Below are 20,804 nucleotides of genomic sequence, written 5' to 3'. Positions count from 1 at the left end.
CCCAGAGTGGCCCGAGGGATTAGCAGGGGGCTGATAGCAGCCCGCTCTGCTTCCCTTGCCCTGGCCCCAGCCGTGTCACTCGGGGGAGGAGGCTTGCGGGACGGGATACCCCCCCTCACTCATCAGCAGCGACGGAAGCGGAGCAGCCCAGCCCCAGCCTGCTCCACTCTGCCAGCTCTCAGCCACCTCGCTCCATGTCCTGCCGCAGGTGAGTGCGGGGGGTGTCCTTTCCCCAACCTCCCCGCACTCACCAATGACGGGAAGCAGAGCAGCCCAGCCCCAGCAAGCTCCACTCCGCCAGCTCCCAGCCATGGTGCTCCACTTCCCACCATAGGTGACTGCAGGACCTTTCCCCAGCTGCCCCCTAGCAACACGGCTGGGGCCGGGGCAAGGAAAGCGGAGCGGGCTGGGGCCACGTCACTCCGCTTCCCACCACAGGTGAGTACGGGGGGTGTCCTTTCCCCAACCTTCCCACATTCACCGGCAGCGGGAAGCGGAGTGCTGCAGCTGGGAGCTAGCAGAGTGGAGCAGGCTGGAGCCAGGCTGCTAAGTTTCTTGTCGCTGCTGGTGAGTGCCTGTCAGGGGGCGGGGGTAGGGGTGGATAGGGGTTGGAGCAGTCAGGGGACAGGGGAGATGGGTAGGGGGTGGGGTCCTTGGGGTGATTAGGGACAGGGGTCTCTAGAGCGGGTGGTCAGGGAACAAGGAATGGGGTTGGGGGGCAAAGCAAGTTCGATACAACGCAGTCTCACCTACAATGCGGTGAGATTTTTTGTCTCCCGAGGACTGTGTTATATGGGGTACAGGTGTACAAAATCCACCTGAACAGAAACATAAATGTATCTCTAGAGTTAAATAAAATATATAATCACAATCACAATCACATAAATTTATACATGGGTCTTTAACTTGCCCTACTGACATATACTTGTGTGCATATATCTTTATAATACAGCAATTTTGTCTCTTGTACTTTAAGAAAACAACATGTGTCAGCCAGTTAGTCTGTCTTCCACTATTTAACATACTGGTTCAGCTATCAGAAGAGGAAAAATCTCTAGCTAATCGACAATCAGCTATTCAGTTTGGGGTTTTCCTCTATTAAGCTGATCAGTGCATTTGTAATACTTTTCATTTGGTGAACTGGTACAGTTACAATGCCATAATGTGGTTGTCAGACTTCAGAGATGGACATCATTAACTAATTCTCATGAAATGTGAACACTTACAGAGGACAGCTGAGGAATTAGAGGTCTTCCCAGAGCAGTATACCTGTGATTTCATGGCTTAGTTGTCCTAACTTGTCCCTTTATTATTGAACTCCTCCAAATCTGGCAATCTCATTCTTCCACCCTCTGTTTAACATGGTAAGATTTTAGATACTTGACTAATCATGAGGAACTGTAGATGGCACTGTTGCTCAACAAGAGATAACTAGTGGGTTAGACAAGGACTGGTGACTTTGAGCTTTTTCTAGAGGCTCAGTTTGTAGGAGTTCACAGGCAGCCAGCTCATGGTAGAGAGTATCTAGGACCTCAAGAATGTGGGCTTCTCCTTTAAAAGAAAATTATGACATATATTAGCATATTGACAAAGCCAGGGAGATGCAGTTTAACAATTTTAAATATAGAATTCTGAATTTGGAGAGCAGAGAATGAATTCTTCTGCATATTAAAGGGACACAGAATGGAACAGTACACAGGGACTGAGTCTACTTCCGTTCCTCCTACTGCAAACTCTCTGCTCATTAAATCCCCTCATCCTTGTGTGAACAGAGACTGATTTTTGAAATGTTTTGGCTGTCTGTGTTCTGCACTGCATCAGCAGTTAAACTTCCTGAAACCTATCCCTGAAAGATGGGTACACACTGCTGGTCTAAATACCTACACGTCATTCAAATGGAGACTGGATTCAAGTCACATCAACGAAACATAACTAATCGAATCAGCCATTGGGGTAGCATTCTCACACAGTGAGAGAATGTTTGACTACAGAGATTTTGGAAAGCAGCTCATGTCACATCAAGTGCAAAGCCAGAAAATCCAAAGCAGAGGAAACATAGGGAGTTTATAGCAAAAGTGATGCAGAACAGATAGAGTATATATTGATTTGGGCTTCATTAGCTTTCCCTCATTAAATACTCTGGTTCTCAATTTATGCATCTCTGGATGCCGAGCGGTGTTAGAGTTAGGGAGTGGGCACATTGTCTCAGCGACACTACTTGGAGTAATTATTTCCCTGTTAGGTAGGTTTAATACCTCCTGGGTGCTGTGGGATGTGCTGGACAGCTATCCTATAAGATGGAGCACTGCCTCAAAACTTCCTCTGTACTCACTGGAGCTGCTAGTACTTCTGAGGGCACTAGCTACCACCTATCTCTTGCTTCCCAGGCCTACAGCTCAAGTATGCCTGCCTTCTGTGTGTGTGCATTGGAGGCATGAGAAGGGCTTGCTGTGCCATTTTGCCCTGTTCCCAGGCTGGAGCGGCACCACTTTGTTCGAGAATGTCTGGATACTGAATCACTGCATGCTAATGACAAGCCTTTTGTACGGCAAGAAGGCTCCGTGGAAGCCAGGGCGTTTTGTACATGTTACTTTCCCTGAATTACTGTTTGTAGTATTCTGCAGAACAAACCCTTCAGGCTGCATCTACCCTTTCATTATCTCTTCTTTGACCCCTCTCTGCCTATTAAAAGCCCCTACAGGCAGACTTCCTATGCAAACTGACTGGGTACAGTATGCCAGCTTCTTTGAAGAAGGTAAATGCAAAAGCTCTGCTAACAGGGACAAAGTAATCAAATTTAAACCTCCAGGCTGTGAAGCCTGCATGGTTCTTCCATAGGCAGCTTCTGCACAGTGGGCTATTGTCCAGGGAGATGAGTTTGCAAGTTTAATTTTCGTAACAAGAACATGAAAGGCTACTATTAATGGAGAGCAGGTTTGACCCACTGACTTTACTGAAAGATGCTGCTTTCCTTTGTACCTTCCCTTTATGTCAGGCAGAGAAGAGCTCTAGACAATGGAATTGTAAATGTTGATGAGTGGTCAGTTTACAAACTAGGGGTCCACATTCTGCTCTCTGATACCTGTGCAACCACAGTGATGTGTTTAGAAGGCAAAATCTGGCCCCGTGGGCAATTTCTGCCCTTGGATGTGTGCAGATGGCTCCTATTGATTTCAGTGGGATGAAGAATTCACCTTAAGGGTAAAATTTAGCATGATGCCCCAGTTTCTGTAATTTCAAAGATTTGAAGCCTTCAGTTTTAGTAGGGGTCTTGCATAGTAATTTTTCCCCCTTTGAAAGTGAGTGACTTTTTGCTTTTCTGTCTACTGTTTACAAAGTATATAATCTGCCTCCCAAGTGACTCTGAATTACAAATGTATTTTGCACACTTCTTATTCTTCATATGTATTTTACTTTCTTACCATGGTGGGGGTCACGACAGGACTCCAAAGTGCTCAGCAAGATTTTCCCCAAGGCTCGCTTAGATATGCTCTTTAAAACACAAAACAATATCATGGAACAATTAACTCCCTGACCAGCTTAATATAAACAACAAAATCTAAATATATGTACAGTGGATTTGCATTTGAAAATGAAAACAAAATTAATGCCTCATAACATGGTGTCTTATTTTGGAATCTTTGAGTCAGAAACTGCACAGTGAACAGCAGATTTGGGTGTCCCTGTTCCTTAGTTCCTGGCTTTACTTTAAGAATCTGCAATAGTTCAAAGGGAAATGGAGAGCACAGGGCTGAGCCTTCAAAAGTTTGTGGCTATGAAAATCCAGATGCACGTGCTTATCATGGAATGCAAGCAGGAGATAGGCACGCTCAGGACTATCAAAGACCTGGCCAGGTTCATGCAAAGCCCTTGTGTGTTGAAAGATAGGCAGTGCAAATACATGGAGTGTGGGTGAGACCTCAGAAATAGGTCCCCCGCACCTATTTTCAGAAACATACGATACCATTTTAAGCACACACAAACTGGGGGAAGTTACTGTATGTGGTGTTCAGGAGAAACAGCTGGGGAAGGTCCTTAATCAGCTCTCTCTTGGCTGCTGTCTATTGAGATCTATTAAACATTATTGAGAGTACCTCCAGTTTTTAGGGCTAAAGGTATGGCTACACTTGAAACTTCAAAACGCTGCCGTGGCAGCGCTCTGAAGTGCGAGTGTGGTCGCAGCGCCAGCGCTGGGAGAGAGCTCTCCCAGCTGTGCACGTACTCCACATCCTGATGGGGTTTAGCTTGCAGCGCTGGGAGCCGCACTCCCAGCACTGCGGCACTGTTTACACTGGCACTTTACAGCGCTGTATCTTGCAGCGCTCAGGGGTGTGTTTTTTTCACACCCGAGCGAGAAAGTTGCAGCACTGTAAAGTGCCAGTGTAGCCAAGGCCTAAGACAGCTTGGCTGGCCTGCCTTTGTAATGATTCCATTTTAAAAATGGTTGAGGCTGCCACATGGTGTTTAGAAAGCACCACTATCTTAACGTGATGCCTAACTCTCGTTTGGGGGAGAGGCAGTCCTGCAGTCTGTTTAACTAGCACCCTCAACCCACCTACCTGAGAGAGCAAGATGTTTTGATTAAACTTCTCGGAGTGGCAATAGGCAGAAGCAAATCCTGAAAAAAGAGAACTGCACAGCTCACAACTGCAGTTCAAGTGTTATTGCATCTGCTTATTCACATGTCCCATCCACCTTCCCCTCCTCTTCAGAGTCCTACTTGTGTATAGCCCCCTTGGGTTTAGTGAAAACAGGAACTCAGGTGTTTGGGACTGCATGACCCTTCAATTAACCTCTGTTCTGAACATTCAGTGCTGCAAGAGGATACTTATTTGGCCCAGCTTTCTAGAAGGTTCCTGCACTTGTGTAATGCTGGGAATGCTGTATCCATAAAGGTGAATTTACAGAGGCAATATAGCCTTAAAAGCTTATTCATCTGTAACTGCAGTTTCTCATTCATCTAATGTACCTCCTCCGTAAGACTCTATGGGACGTTCTTCAGGGGATCCTGTAAATCATCTTTTTCATTAACATCTTTATTCACTGGACCTAGGGAACATGGCCACACACAAAGGCATATTTCCAGCAATGATTAGCATCAAGCAGTATTTTCACAACTATGTAGCACATTGCGTGATGGATCATCTCCTAAGCTGGAATGATTTTCAACAACACTGCTGACCAGTGAATGACATGTCCAAGTCTTGACACGGAAAGTTCTTATGCCTGCTGTCAATCACAATCAGTCATTCTTTGCCAGCTTAATAGTACATCCTTCATTGGATTGGATTGTTATTGATCCATGTGGCAAGCAGTGTCAGACTTGGGATGTGAAACTAAAATGGGCTGTGCCAAGCACTAAAGTAAGGTAACATAATTTGAGATACTGCATTTGTTCCCTAGAGTCAGCTGTAGAACACCAGCATACTTCAGGCATGGTGAAGTCATTATCTGTGCAAATAATCTAATTAAATACACAGTGTACAGCTCTGCTGAAAATTCAGGAGATGCCCTGAATCCTAATATAAAAAATTAACTCCTAAAAGTGCAATGCAGACTTGTACAGCTCCTAACATACCCCATGTTCAACAGCTTATCCAGCTTGCTTATCTCTTGGCTAATTCTCACCACTCCCCTCCACCTGAAGCAGGGATTTAAGAAGGACTGACCCATCACATTTTAAATAAGAACCACTTTGTGCTGTGATTCCATCAGCTCTGATTAACTATATAGCTCCTCTCTGGGTTAGTACTTGGATGAGACACTTCTCAAAAATATCTCTGGTGCTGCAGGAAGTAGGTTTGCTCCTTCAGTAAGTTGTACTCTTCTCGCTACACTAGTGCCCCTATATGATGCAGTTGGATGTGCTAGAAGACTGAGGAACTGTTGTGTAATGTAGCTGGCTGCTGCATTTCAGCCCAGCACTGACCATGCATCAGGCTGGTATTTCAGTGCTTGGAAATGAAAAGAGTTATAGAAATGTAAGGGAGGATTATGTTCCTACATTTCTTTTTTTTCAATAACATGGAGGTGAGTGGTGCATAATCTATGCATGGTGCATTCTGAGGTGTGCCAGGCAAAGGCCCTTTAAAGTAGTAGCAATAGGATCAGACAAGTATTTTTCAGACCTGTTTCTACTGAATTGAAGGCAGCCAGGCTACCACTAACCCATTCCCAAAAATATTTCCTGTGGATGTGGGAGTGAGCAGGCCTAATTTGTGCACTCCAGAAACTCCAAATGGAGAGAGAAGTCAGTTTGATGTGAGGGCATTTATTTCTAAAGCTATCACTGGGGCAGTGTGGAAAGCCAGCAGACTCCTTCCAGAAGACAGTTGAAATAAAGAGAACCCTACATCCAGCCTTTGAGAAAATATCATGATGTGGTTCTGCAAGTATTGACTGATAATTCATATTGCAGAGCAATCCATGCAGTGATGTAGGTATGATCCCAAAGAACAGCATCTTAGATGTACTGGGTGTTTGGGTGAGTACTACACTATCAATTTAATATTTGATGCATTTTCTTCTGGAGGACTAAATCTTGCTCTGAAAGGGGCTTGGACCTAATTTAGTGGATTTTTAGAAAATCTGAAACTACTATGATTCCAAACTTTTGTTTGGGGGGAGGGGAGAGTTTGGAGATCTGTACTGGAAAGTCACAAGTAAGAGCTTCTAGGCTTTTCCTCTTTGCTGCAACGCAACCATTGGAGCTGATGGTTCCAGTGGCAAAGCTGGGCAGCTGTGTGTCTTGCATGTAAGGGAACCCTTGCATTTGGATGTAAGGTACAAACATCCTTTTCAGTTTGGGAGGGACACCATCAAAACTAGTTCTTGTTCTTTGGACTACTTTCTTGCCGTACCAGGTCTTGAAGTTGTTGAAGAAGCTGTAAAACATCCATGAGCTTTTCTTCCACCAGTGACAGCCTAACTCTCTCAGTCTCCAATATCTGTAGCTCCATCTTCAACAATTCAGTCTCCTCCACCTTTTGTTGCAGTTCACCTAGCAATGGGCCTTTCATCTGGACAACGACACAGGAAATTAAAAGCACTGGAGCTTTTGTTCTCTTGCACAATAATTGCAAAGCTAACTTTTCGTCCAATCTGGTAAATGTCAGTTTGCTCCAGAAAACTATTCTGATGGGAAATTCTTCACTTTGTTCTATTGCTACATTTCTTTAAGGCACTGAATAAATAGCTGCTAGGAGGTGCATTTGCTCTTCTACTTCATGACATTTCATTCAATATTTGGTGCAACCAGACTACTCAGAAATTGTAACTGTTCTCATTCTGAATTCTGTACTTCAGTCTTTCTTATATCTATATTTTTCAAAGAAGGATAATACAGAGAGGGCTCTGCTTCTTTCACAACTATTTTCACACTTTTTTCTACCCCATCCACTATGCATAGAACACAGACTTATAAAATAAAGTAATAAGTAGGTGATTTAGTTAGCAAGTTTCTTGTAAGCATCTTGGGAAAAGTGAGTCTTGGGGAAACTTTTATGACCCTGATGCAGCAAAGCATTTAACCACACGCTTAAATGGGGAGAGGTCAGTGGTTTGCAGACCAGCTCAAGAAAGCCCCGTTTGAATCAGGCACTGAAGCAGGCTGAAGGATAGCCAATGGAAGTACTCATATGCTTAAAGTTAAGCATGTGATTAAGTGGTTTGTTTGATCAGGACCTTCCTGAGTTACTGCAAAGCCAATTTCTAGGACTGTCCAGTAACCAATAAAACATGGGTCTCCCACATTCCCAGTCAGCATCCTAACTACCAGGCTATAGAATCAGTTTCTCTCCCAGTCTTTCCAGTTGGAGCTGTTCCACTTTGTAAAAGTAATAAAATATTTTGTGGGCCAGGCCAGAGAGATACAAACTCCGTAGTCAGTCTCCCATATCTCTGGCAAGTGCTCTAGCCACAAGCCTATATATTTTGATGGGACAAAGTCATGTTGAAATATTTTTGGCCAGTTCTAATAACCTCTCCTCATGTAAGCACTTGCACAAGTGCTTTGCTGAATAGAGGTGAATTTCTTAAGTATCTGCTTAAGCTCTTTGCTGAATCAGGGTCTTAAATCCTTCCTCACAACTTACTTCTTCCAAGATGTTTACAAGAAACTGTCTAAGTCATCTACTTATTTGTTTCATGTATTTTTCTTATGAGTTAAATGCTCATTTAGTGGCAGGAGGATGTCAAATGTTGGGAGGACCGGGCATGAGGTATCAAAAGCTGGGTTTTGGTGTAGAAGAGAGACAAGACAGTATTGTGGTGGAAGGGCAACTTAACATTTAACTTACAAGTTTCATATTTGTAAAGAAATAGGACTTGTGCCTGTCATCACCCTGATCGCCTGGGTTGTATGTTGGATCCCTTTTCCCACCACTTGCCTGTCAGATGCTACACTGTCTTTGGAACAAGAACTGTTTCTTCCTTGCTGGTTGGAAAATGCCAAGATGCTCATGTGACCTAAATCATAGTAACCAGCTCTGTGAATCCCTCTCTCCCATTTCTGTAAAAATAAGTTCAAATCCCACTTTGGGATATATGTGGAAATAATAGTTCAGAACACAGATTGGTCATTAACTAATTTCATAATATCTTGGGAGGAAGGCAGGGAAAGAGACAGATAAGCATTGGTATCCCCATTTTTCAGATAGGGAAAATGAAATGAGGAGGTTAAATGACTTGTCTAAAGCCAGCCAGAAAATGGCTCTTGTCAGAGCCAGAATTCTGGAGTTCCTAGCGGTCAGCCCCTATGGTCAACCCACTAGCTAATTCTGTCTCTCAGAGCTCATGTTAGCCCCCTTGTTTGCATCATAAAACTGCCCCACAATATGGACTTTTAGAGAGATCTGCTCACCAGAGGCCCAGGACTAGGAGAGGTAGTTCTGGTCAGGAATGCAGTGCATTGGGCAAGCTATTAAAGTGGGCCTGGAAAGCATCTATTGGAAAAGTGCTTAGATTAAATATTTTAATGTCAACTTTCATGAGCTCTAAGCTCCTTCAATTAATTAAATCATAATAAACCTCATATCCCATTCATTACTAGACCCAGGCAGAGCACATAACATTCCTAAATATTATCATTCTTTGCAATTATTTGCTGCAAAGAGAAGTCAAATGTATTTATTCTTACTGTATTTATGAACAAAATCCTGTGGGATAAATTTCATGTTTTCTGGTTCTGTTAATCCCTTTTTGTTATCTTTATTACAGTTTTAGCTGTAATAAAATTACAGCTAAAACTGTAATTTAAAATATCAGAGTTGGAATAGACTTCAGGAGATCATCTAGTCCAACCCCCTGCTCAAAGCAGGACCAATCCCCAGACAGATTTTTACCCCAGTTCCCAAAATGGCCCCCTCAAGGATTGAGCTCACAACCCTGGATTTAACAGGCCAATGCTCAAACCACTGAGCTATCCCGCCCTACTGTAACAAGGCCCCTTCTGGGAGGGGAAGCAAGAGAGAGAGAGATGTATCAGAGTAACTGTAGGCTTTAAACTAAACAACCACTTCTTAGATTTTATTTGGCAGAAAATATTATCCGAATCAATGTTTACTAACTGGGCAAAATGTCACTCCTCCCCTCCACTTCCAAGAGCAAATGTGGTCAGAGTGCAGAAGTGAGATAATCCTTGGTCCACACAGAATCCTTCCAGAAAGTCATTTAATTTCTCTGACACAGCTGAAAAGTATGTTTTAATTGGCACTTGCTGCAGCATCAGCTGAAAACTAGCTGCCTCCATTAGCCACAAATGACCTTTACTTTATGAGCACCTCCAGCTCCTCCACCCTGCAGAACAATGTGCAGTTCGGATGACTTAGTCTATATCCTCTGCCAAATAGTGACTTGAATGTTCCTCAGTGAACACCCATTTTGAAGGAACTAAGCAAATAAACAAATAGTTGTCTGTACATACACCCAACATAATCATCATCACTGGGGAGCAGTCAGGCTGAGGCATAATTAATGCTCTCTGAGGTTGTGGGGAGAGAATTGTCTGTTGTGAATTAATGTTACTGCTTCTTTCAGTTAGCAGAGTTCCTCCTTTCCTCTTCTGCACTGCAGATATCCTGCACATCATAGGTGTGGCCTATTACAGAGAGAGCCCTGCAAATCTGCGGATACCTACTTTATAGCCGCAGATATCTATGGATAATTTTTGCGAATTGGACGTGGATACAAATTTTGTATCCGCGCAAAGCTCTAGCAAACACATGAAGCAGAGCTACATTTCCCCCTCACATCAGTACAATGAAAGGGACAATATAGAAATGAAAAGGGGGGGGAGAGGAAAGGCCTTTATCTACTTAATCAGAGCACTTCTCTTTCTTAAGATGTTCTGGGACGTTTCCCCAATATTCTAGCCCCTCTGATCCTCTTCTCCTGCACCATCTTCCTAATGTGTTGGGCAGCAGCTGCTTCTTTCACACACAGCTATTCTGAACCTGAGTCTTAACAGCCCTCTGCGTCGACAACCAATAGGAACGCAATCTGCTGCTTCGAAGAGTTTTTTTCAGGGCATCTTATCTTTAGCTACACTGGGGGAAAAACACATGAACTTGTATGTCCTCTGCTGCCTGCTACTGCAAGGCAGCAGCCCCATGCTGTTCACCTTCAGTCACTGAACAAACCCTTCTGGAAAAAACGCAATCTTTTCTCTGTAGTTTGCATGCCACTTTAATTCTATCCACCCAGCATTCAGCTGTCCAATGTTATAACCACCTGCTTTAGTTTTTATAGATGCTCTGCTCAGAATATCACTGAATATTTCTGCTGTTGTCTCCTTGTCCCAGGCTCGCCTGTGGTACTATTTTTTCTGTACCTCCCAATCTGCTATTATACTAACTTTCCCAAGACAGTTCTTGCCTCTTGATGCTCTATCACCTCCTACTATGAAATAGGTGCTAGTTTTCCTTTCCCCTAGTCTGTTTTGTTTACATCTAAGATGCCTATAGTTGCTTTTGGTGCTTTACTGTTCCTCCAGCAGTTGAAGATGGTGCCTCAATGTAGGTTTAAAAAGTTCTCCAAAGTAGTTTGCTTAACATAGGCTATATCTATTATCTTCTCTCACCCCATTTGTTGCAAATTAGATGATAATGACTATAATAAAGTATAGATTGTTCCCTAACATAGATATGGAGGAAGGATGATCAACTTTTAAGGCATTGGACTGGGGCTCTGGGTTCCAGTTCCAGCTTTGTTATAGACTTTCTGGTTGGCTGTGAGCATGTCGCTTAATCTGTCTCATCTGTGAAATGGGGATAATACTTCCTTACCTCATGAGGTAAAATTCATTACCGCTTATGGGGTGCTCACATACTAACATGATGAGTGCAACAGAAAAACCCAAACACAAAACCAGGATATAGAGATTTGATAAACATGTTTGGCAATTTAGTCTCTTACTAGAACTCCTTTCTTTCTATGTTCATCATTGTTTGGTATAGAATCTGCTAGTGAATTGTCCCTATTTGAAAACTGTGGACCAGTCTCAAAAGTGGGGGCTCATTTCCATCTGTGTGTACTAAAAAAAAAAGAGAGAAAGAGAGAAAAAAGCACATGCAGACATAACTAAATGTGCAAACTTGCACTTGTGCTTGGAAATATTCTTGCATGATTACCTGTTTGCACACAAGGGCACATTTTTGACAGGTGTAAATTAATTCTTTACTTTTTGATTAATCTGGCCTTGCAAAGCTGAGGCATTTGTTCAGAGCACTTTGTAAAGTGCCAATATAGCTTTAGAATTTTCTCATGTTTTCCTCAATCTATCATCTAGGCCTGACACCTTCATTAACCTGTTCTCGGTAGATGGTACTTAGACTTTTCAGTTATTGAGAATTGGAGTTCACTATAAAAAGAATCAAAATTAGCTCCTCTTTAATCTTCTGTTTTTTGTAGTCTTAGATTGGATCAATGATTGGTCCATATGTGCAGCTCTCGCTCTTCACCTGCCTGCTGATGTTGTTTATGTGATCTTTCAGAATTGTTTTTGTAAATCTAAATAACAGAGCCTCTTGCTATGTGTGTGCTAGCTTCCTCAACACACCATGGAAAGTGACAGCTTGTTCTCAGTGATTTCTTTATTAAATCAGGAAATGCATTTAATTTGGTGAGAGAGGGTATTAAGAGTTTTCCTGCACACTTTTTGTGGATTTAGAAAGTTCAGGTGAGCATTCACTTTTTCAAAACTGATCTTTGATCCTTTCAAGATCACTATATCTTATTGCCAAAGAGCTTTGTAGCAGTAGCAGCAGTAGCTCCAAGCTAACCCACCAACTAAAATGATGTGTTCATACCAGCGATATACAGTACATTAGATGAATTGTAAATAATCTAGGCTGTAATGGACTGTAATCTGGACTGTAATGACAAAGGCAAATTGATTTACAAATATTGATTTTTAAATTTGTGGTTATGCTACAATCACTGTGACGTTTATCTCTCTTTTTTTTGGTATGATTTTTAGGAAAAGCTGATATTTTTATTCTGGAATTCTAGAATAACTACTGAAAATTTATAATGGGCCTTTTCTGAGCAAGTTACACAGAACTTGTATCCATCAGCAGAGGTTATAAAGCAGGCAACAGGACATTCCTAGCTTTGCAAAAGGAAGATGAATACATCTAAAAGTGTGAGTGGAAGGCAAGGAAAAGAGGTAAACATGGCCACTATCAGTAAGAACAGAGTGAATTGAGCTTTTTATGTGGTTGGTGTTTAAGCAGCACAGAAGCAAAGCGTTCCATTAACCTAGATAATATTACAGGGATACATTGTCATAGAACCTAGTGTACTGACAGTATTCAATCACCAGTACACTGTACCAGGTGCAAGTATGTCTTCCTTTCATTTTCCACACTTTTTCCCTAAGCAAATTTCATTGTGTGTGCGGAGGGCAGGGGGTAGAAGGGGAGAGCATGTCCTTGAAACAGAAATCTTGATAAAGCCACTGAGTGGCAACATGCAGAAAAGTTGAAGATTAAACTATGAATTTAAACAGAACTTAATGGTTAATAAAATCATTCCAAAAACACTAAAGTCCACAAACTTCTTTTGAGCAAAGGAGCATAAAACAGCCAGTTTTTGATTGTGAAGCAGATGAAACTTTGAACAAATTAGGCTAAAATAATGTGAGGTGATAACATTTTTATAGTATTCACAATTTCTGGCATAGAAACAAATGAATTGCCATACCCAATCGGGCAAGTTGTAAGGCAGTTTATGAGCACATTTTCTCCTTCTTCTCTCCCCTGACCCCCTTCAGCTGTACCAAGGTACAGTCAAACCCTGCCATAACACACCTCGCCATAATGCAAAATCGCATATAACGCAATCGCAGGTTGGCTCCCATTTAAGGTACAGTATAATACAGTATGATACTGTACCAATGGTCCCCAATACCATGGCAAGGGAGAGAAGCCACGGCCCGCACCTGCTGGGGACAGAGAATTCCGAGGCTGCTGGCGCCAGTGCTCTCTGTCTCCGGCAGGCGGGGAGCCGAGGCTCCTCTTGAAGCCGGAGGGAAGCCGCGGCCCCGCACCTGCCGGGGACAGAGAGCACCGGCGCCCACAGCCCTGGAGTTCTCTGTCCCCAGCAGGCGGGGGGCCACAGCTCCTCGCCCCTGCTGGGCACTAGGCACCAGGGGCACTAGGCGGTGCACCTCAGTGCACCGCTTCGGGGACCACCTGACTGATTTGAAACCCTGCTATATCGTGACCCCACATTTAGCACGATGGGATTTTTTGGACCCCAAAGGTCGCATTATAGTGAGGTTTCACTGTATTATATGGTACTTACTTGCTCCTTTGTTGTGTAGATGACTATCTGGGCCATGTTCTGTATTCATTACTTTTAAATACCTCTATGAGGAAAAGACTGGTGGCATTTACACAGATGAGTAGCTGAGGTTTTGTGCATTTAAATAAGATTAGGTGAAGATACTGAGACAGCACGTGTTTTTGGAACCTTGAAGTTATGTCCACACTAGAAATTAAGGTAACCCCAGCCCCCCAAGGCTGAGGTTGAGATTTTCCTTCTGTCAGTGAGCTGCAAGATTTAACGTAAGTTGAGCACCTGCAACTGAGCCACCTGGAGGTGTATTTAAAAAGGTTATTTTGGGGGACCGGTGAGAAGATTGGTAATAGGATATGTGAAGCCTTTCACCCAGTGCTGAGATACCACAGGGGAGCCTCGTATTTTCTGCACCTACTCTCTGCACTCTGTTCTCCAGGGCTATCAGTCCTGTGCCTTTTCCAGCTATTAAATCCACATGGATATCTGACAGAATTTTAAACATATACTTTTGTGAAAATAGCCTGTGTTGCACAGTATAGTCCTTCAGATCCATGGACGTTCATGCAATAGTCATATTGGAAGTGCTGTTGCCATGGAAAGCTAGGATGTGGCCCCGCTCCTGAAGTGATGGTACTGTGGTGAGGCATCAACAAGGTTGAACGCTAACAGAAATTAGATGAAAATACAAAACATGAGTATTTAAAATATTTATGAAAAGAATCCTGTGTGTACATAAAATAACGTAAACCTCACACTTGTTACCTCCTTCATGTTTGTTTCCAGTTTTTTCACTTCATTCCCTTTCATCTCAAGCTGTTCAGTTAACATGGTGATTCTCTCTGCTAGCTCCACAGTGGCATTCTCATGGTCATCATTATTGGCACTCCCAAAATAAGACATCAGTTTCTTCACCATTTTGTCATCACATCTATATTTGAAAAAGAAAAGTTAGCGAAACCTCCCAGCCAAGGTCAATCTGCTTAAGAGCTATGACCAATTTCCTCATAAATTCAAATTCGTGACTTTGACCTATAGAGTTCTTTATGGTTTGGGTCCCTATGATGCTGGTTTCCTATATCCTCTTAGCTGAAAGCTGAGATCAGCTGAGGTGCCGGAACTAACAGCTTCTACATTTGTACAGCTGGAAAGAGACTGGGGGCAGACTGGAAAGCCTATTCACTCATGGCTTTACTGGAAGGAGGATTATGATGGAAAAGATCTTTTCTGAAGTGTAGGGGGAGATTTCCCAGAAGAAATTATAATCCATAATGATTGTTTATGCAATAAAGACTTATGTGACATGTTGGGGTATGGGTGTTGAGAAAGATTTCCCTCTGGCATGTGGACCTCTTTTTACTGTCTTCTCTAGCATTGAGTAAAGTTTAGACACATGCACATACCTTCCCCCTCCACTCCCCAATACCTCACTTTCCTCTCTGACTCCTGTTAGGATCAGGTGGGTATATTACACCCAGTCTGTGTTGTGTGACTGGAGGATTTGTTTCTGTGAAATAGTTTTAAGGCTCCTTACTAAAGCCACAATACTTCTGAAATCTTGAAATCATGCGATACAATTTGCAATGGGACAACCAAAGCCTAAACACTAATCTCCATGAAACATACCCACTTCCACAACAGGGAACCCTGTCCAGAAGTTTCTTCAATTCAGCCACCTGGGATTGCTGGTCCCCAATCCACTTCTCCTCCTCTTCATCTGAGGCAGCCTGGCCCTCCACAGAACGGAACATCTGATCTTCCACTGGGGAAAAGAACAGCCAGTTAGCTGGAGCTAAAGCTTGGTCATGCTCATCACCTTTTGGATACTTAATTCTCAACTCCACCTATTTAGGTGAAAGTGAATCACTTTAAAATCTAACATGCTTAAGAGGGAAATGGCATATTCACATAACAGCATAAAAATACTCCCATAGCTTTTTAGCAGCATCTGAGATAAAATTAGTGGTTCTAAGATTTGATCCACTGCAAACAAATATTTAGTGGACGGCATCAGCAATAGTTTTGTTCTGAGCATTAATCCCTGAATTTACATCAGTCTAAATCCATTAAAATGTGGTCTTTAATTTTTAATTGTTTCAATAAAGTGCAGTGTCAGGTCATTAAAATGCACGGTTTCCGTAGTTAGCAATTGTTGTTTACAGTGTTGTTGTTGTCGCCACGTTGGTCCCAGGATATTAGACAGGGTGGGTGAAATTATATCTTTTATTAGCCCAACTTCTGGTGGTGAAAGAGACAAGCTTCTGAGCTGTGTAGCTTGAAAGCTTGTCTCTTTCGCAAACAAAAGTTGGGCCAATAAAAGATATGAGCTCACACATCTTATCCCACAAAGTCAGCAAATCAAACCATCTATAAACAATCGATAAAGCTTATTTCTTCACAAATATAAAGTTTTTAAACCTTAAACAATATTTCAGGTACAGTGTATGTGCACATTTAGTTGTCTGTTCAGGAACTTAGCATTTTTAGTGTAAGGTATTAGCTTTGTGTGTATGAACAAGTGATGGTGCCCTCTAGAGGCAGGCATAAAAAGAAGATCTGAGATCTGCACCTTCAACCAGCTAAAGGCTTGAGCTAAAGTGGTAGAGGTTTGTGTTTTAGGAAATGAAGAACCAGAGTTCTAATCTTAGCTACTTCTGTGTCTGCTTGTGTGGGGAAGAACGGGAGATTTATATAATTGTCTGCAGACTTGAATTTTATTTCAGTTGGCACCCAAACTGTGCTGTAGGCTGCTGCCTATGCATTTGTTACAATAAACTACAATGTTCACGCAGTCCAGGAAATAAAATTCAGCCATCCTCAAGATACAGACCTCTTCCGCTCAAGTTTAAAGAACAATATCCATTAGCTGGCACTAGTGGTAGGGTTTATTATGTAATCCCTTTGCCTCACCCTCTATTCGCAGAAGGCTGTAATCACGTACATTTGGGTAGGTCTGATGTATTGTATTCTATCCATTAGAGGGCAGTGTTGTTGCACATACGTACAGGCCAATACATTCATCTTTTACCTGGCTACAAGCCTAAATGATACGATACCAGCTCCTCTGTCAGGTATATTTTCTATAATTAAAAAAGGCAACCTGGTTTCTAGTTATTTTTTTTAAATACTGGACAGTGGCATACTAATCCAATTTGCCTTCAAATGAAGTTCCATTTACCTAATTGATGGGTTATCACAATCAATAATTCATCTGCTGAGCAGGAATAAACCTTAGTTCCCTCCAGTATTACATAGAGTGTCTGTACATTTTATATTGCAATGCTTAATACTACGCAAGTTAACTTCCTAGAACTGCTTTTCCTTCAGAACTTTTCCCACTGCCAAAACAAAGAATTCCTTTCAGATCTTCAATCTGTGATACATTATTAGTACACATTTTTGCATAATCACTTATATCATCTTGCTAATGGAGTGCAACAGAAAAGGGATCCAGGTTACAATGGTTGAGGGGGTAGCAGAATTGTTGATGAGCCACTGGTGTTACAGAATAACATTAATTCCTTTAAGATTTGCAGACGGTCATGTTCCTTCTAGTCAGTGTCACATATGCCACGTGCGATACACAGATTAGCTCTTTACAAATGGGGGGAAAAAGACACAAACTTTCAGGCAGCCCTAATGCCTGCACATTTGAACCACTATTTATTACTTCTTCCATGCATGGAAATGCCACTTTCTGTAAATGAACTTACACATCCACTACTGTCATCACAATAGAATGACATAGCAGACGCTACTTTTTACATGTCCTTTACTGCCTATGGTTATTAGGACTGGAAACCAGAGAGACAAGTGAAATCTCTTTCATGGCGCTCCGAACAGCCATATAAATTGCATAAGACAAATATTCTCAGGCTTGTTAAATCTAATTCTCTAATCACGTTGTTCAACAATAGTTACACATGCTCTTCTGCAATGAGGAATTAAAATTTATAAAAGACCTACAAAAATAAATGCATGAAATCATATTACCTGCCAACCCTAGAGCTATTGAAGCTGACTAATTTTGTTTGTGCAACTTTCCAGTTTCATTTGAGTGATTTTTGTCACTCCTGTCTTTCAACACCCAAATTGGTCTTTACTGGAGAAAATATCTATTTTCATATTGTAAAGGTGTGAATATGATTTTTTTTGTGTTGTTCTTGATAGGAAAGACATTTAAACTAGAAATACAGGTTATTTTAGCTTGGAAATGAGGCCTGTCTTTGCATTACAAATGTGCCTACCTTAGCAAAATGTTGTGTGAAAATGGGCTCAATTTTTAGTTCCTAACAATGTGGGAAATTTTGAAATTTCAAGTATTTTGCATTAGAATATTTTGCAAATCTCTGGTCAGCTCTTCATCCAGGATTTCAGGATTTTAAAATAGCACATGTAAAAATTGGGTGGTTGTGAATGTGTACAGATCTTAGATCCATTAGTAAAGATCTTTTCACTTATGCAAATGTGTTCCCATGGGAGACCTGAGGATTTACACCTTCCCTCAGCTCACCCCCGCCCCATCATAAACAGCCTATGTAAAGGCCGTCATCTTTCCAGCAGAGAATTGGATAGGACACCACTTACAGACTTTTAAGTGCCTCCCTTCAGTCTGTTTGAGAAGACGTTGATCAGTGCATGGTCTGAACTACCCATCTCCTGAGTACAGTTGAACAACTTGTCTAAGGCTACATACACACTTCAGCTTACGTTGGTATAAGTTACCTCACTTGGGTGTGAATAAGCCACCCCTCTGAGCAACATAAGTTACACTGACCTACGCACCGGTGTGGACAACGCTATGTCGGCGGGAGAGCTTCTCCCACTGACATAGCAACCGCTGCTCATGGAGGCTGGAGTTAAGTCAGTAGGAGGGTTCTCTCCCATCAACTTAGAATGTCCACACTAGCAGCGCTACAGTGGCAAAGCTGCACTGCTGTAAAGCTCTGTAGTGCAGCTATAATCTAAGTCTCTCATATGGTAGTACAGAGTCACTGCCACACAGCAATCAGATCAGGTCTATGCTAGCCGTTTTGTTGTATTCAACTCAAATTAAAAGTACAGAGGTGCCTTTAGAAAATCATGCTAGAAGCACTTCTTATTCCCACTCCCCTAGAGACACTCATACGCACAGCTGCACTCTAGCAGAACAAAATACCTGCTCATTTTTTATAATCAAGGACCCTGATAACGACTCTCTCTGTCTCTGGAGGGCATTATTGTATCACACTTCCAGGCATACACTTCAGACCTCAAATTTAGCTGTTCACCTCCAAATCTCTTCTCAATGGATTTCTTCTGTAGCACAATTTCTTGCTCATGGTTAATTCCTAAGCAGCCTGACATTTGTCTTCATTTGGCTGTAGATGTGTCCAACACCACTAAGAGAAATTCAGGCTCTAAGTTTGCAATTGCTGTCTACTTGACATATAAACCATTACCAGGATGAAGGACCTTAGGATAATAAGACAGCTTTCTTAAATGGCTCTCATCATTACAGCATGTAAACTAGCCAACAAAATTGTCATCCCATCCACAGTTCCTATAATTCCTTCCTCTGTAGAAGTCCAGTGCTATTCTGGGTAAATATTAACTAGCGCCAGTCTTGGGTGACCTAATGGCTTTACGAGACTTTCAAACTGTAGTACATGCAATTCCCAGGGGAAATTGCAGCAAAACGGCATGTTTATAGCAGTAGTTAGAATTACATGCTCTAAGCCAGTCAGATCATTCAAAATTACATAGGGGATAAGGTTGTCTTCAAAGAGCCTGTGTGGAATATTAACTGTGACTTGACGTTCTTGGGTATTATTCACACAACAGCTAAAACCACTTACTAATAAGCAAGAAAAAAAGTCACTCTGGTCCAGTGAATTCTAGGAAGCAGGTGATTCTTTCGAGTGTTAGTTACAAGTGACATGTTCAGATTTTTAATAAACATAAGACTTTTTTGAGGGGAAGCTGACTTTTTGTTTAAGGTTTCAAAATTCATTAGAATTAGTCTGTGGCTTTGATTGTTCAAAATCTTTAAAGCAAATATTAGTTTGTCTGCTGAGAATCTGACACATCATTGAGGAAATAGAATAACTAGGGATTCTGCACTTATAAGGATTCTGTATACCATTCTCTGACATCCCTGCTCCCCCAGTGGGTGAGCTTCGATCCAGTTGCACAGCAGATAAACAGTGTCTTCCATCCAGTAGTGCTGCTGCTCCTTTTTGCGTTGTGCTGCCTCTTGAAGGAAGCTGAAGCTTCAGAACCTCTGACCTGGAGAAGAAAACGCGAAAGAAGGTAGACTTTTAGTAAACTTCCAGTAAACTGGATGAATGTGCCCAGCAGAGGCTGCTTCGCCCCATTAACCATTCTGCTAAAATGAAATTGTTCAGACATGCTTTGGAAGCACAGGAGCATCTGCATTCAATGCCTATTAAACACAGCCCTTGAGGGCAGTTTTAAAAGACTTCATTAAAAATCAGAGGAAGATGGAATTAAACTATTTTTGGACTTGGGTGTTAATAATTAAACAAACATTACTTACAGCTTTTTGTTAATATTCAAGATGTCTGTAAAACATGTGTGGACACAGTCTACTTTGGCCATAAAATCTGCCTTCTCAACTGACACTGATTATGTGCTTGATTTTTCCAGTGTGGGCCCCTACTCAGGGCAGCAAACCCTGCATTTGGACACTTATGTAGGCGCTTAGGTTTATAAATGTCAGTTTTACATGCTTAATCACTGAGCCAAAGTTGAAATTCACCCCGTTGAGCAGAGTTGGTGCAAGGCTCTTCAGGGAACTTAACCCCCACTTAAGCTTTTAAAGTCAGTGCAAAGCAAGGATTTAAGTATCTCTAGGTCTTTGTGAGGGGTCCTCTGCACTGGGATGACTGAATGAAGTGTCATATTAACAGTAATACTTAGCACTGCTATTGCTTTTCACAGGTTTAAATCACAAACACAGATACATGAGACCTCATAATACCCACTTAAGGCAGGTGTTACCTCCA

The 20,804-nt window shown here is 42.0% G+C and overlaps 1 protein-coding gene across 1 annotated transcript in view; it reads right to left on the bottom strand.

Moving 5' to 3' along the window:
* Nucleotides 1-573: 573 nt before the first annotated feature.
* The window catches only part of EFCC1 (EF-hand and coiled-coil domain containing 1), a 93,162-nt gene continuing 72,931 nt past the window's right edge, over nt 574-20,804 (bottom strand). Inside the window, exons 3-8 of the mRNA XM_050957807.1 lie at nt 19,919-20,064; nt 15,424-15,559; nt 14,563-14,728; nt 6,861-7,019; nt 3,423-3,492; nt 574-1,551 (exon numbers count right to left, since the gene is read on the bottom strand). Of these exons, the coding sequence (XP_050813764.1) occupies nt 1,418-1,551; nt 3,423-3,492; nt 6,861-7,019; nt 14,563-14,728; nt 15,424-15,559; nt 19,919-20,064 (811 nt within the window). The 3' untranslated portion in view covers nt 574-1,417. The remainder of the gene's footprint in view (nt 1,552-3,422; nt 3,493-6,860; nt 7,020-14,562; nt 14,729-15,423; nt 15,560-19,918; nt 20,065-20,804) is intronic.

The sequence above is a fragment of the Gopherus flavomarginatus genome, chromosome 6 (genome assembly GCF_025201925.1).
Source record: "Gopherus flavomarginatus isolate rGopFla2 chromosome 6, rGopFla2.mat.asm, whole genome shotgun sequence".
In the NCBI taxonomy this organism is placed as follows: Eukaryota; Metazoa; Chordata; order Testudines; family Testudinidae; genus Gopherus; species Gopherus flavomarginatus.
The sequence above is the reverse complement of the archived record's forward strand: the minus strand, read 5'-3'. Positions and strand labels throughout refer to the sequence as shown.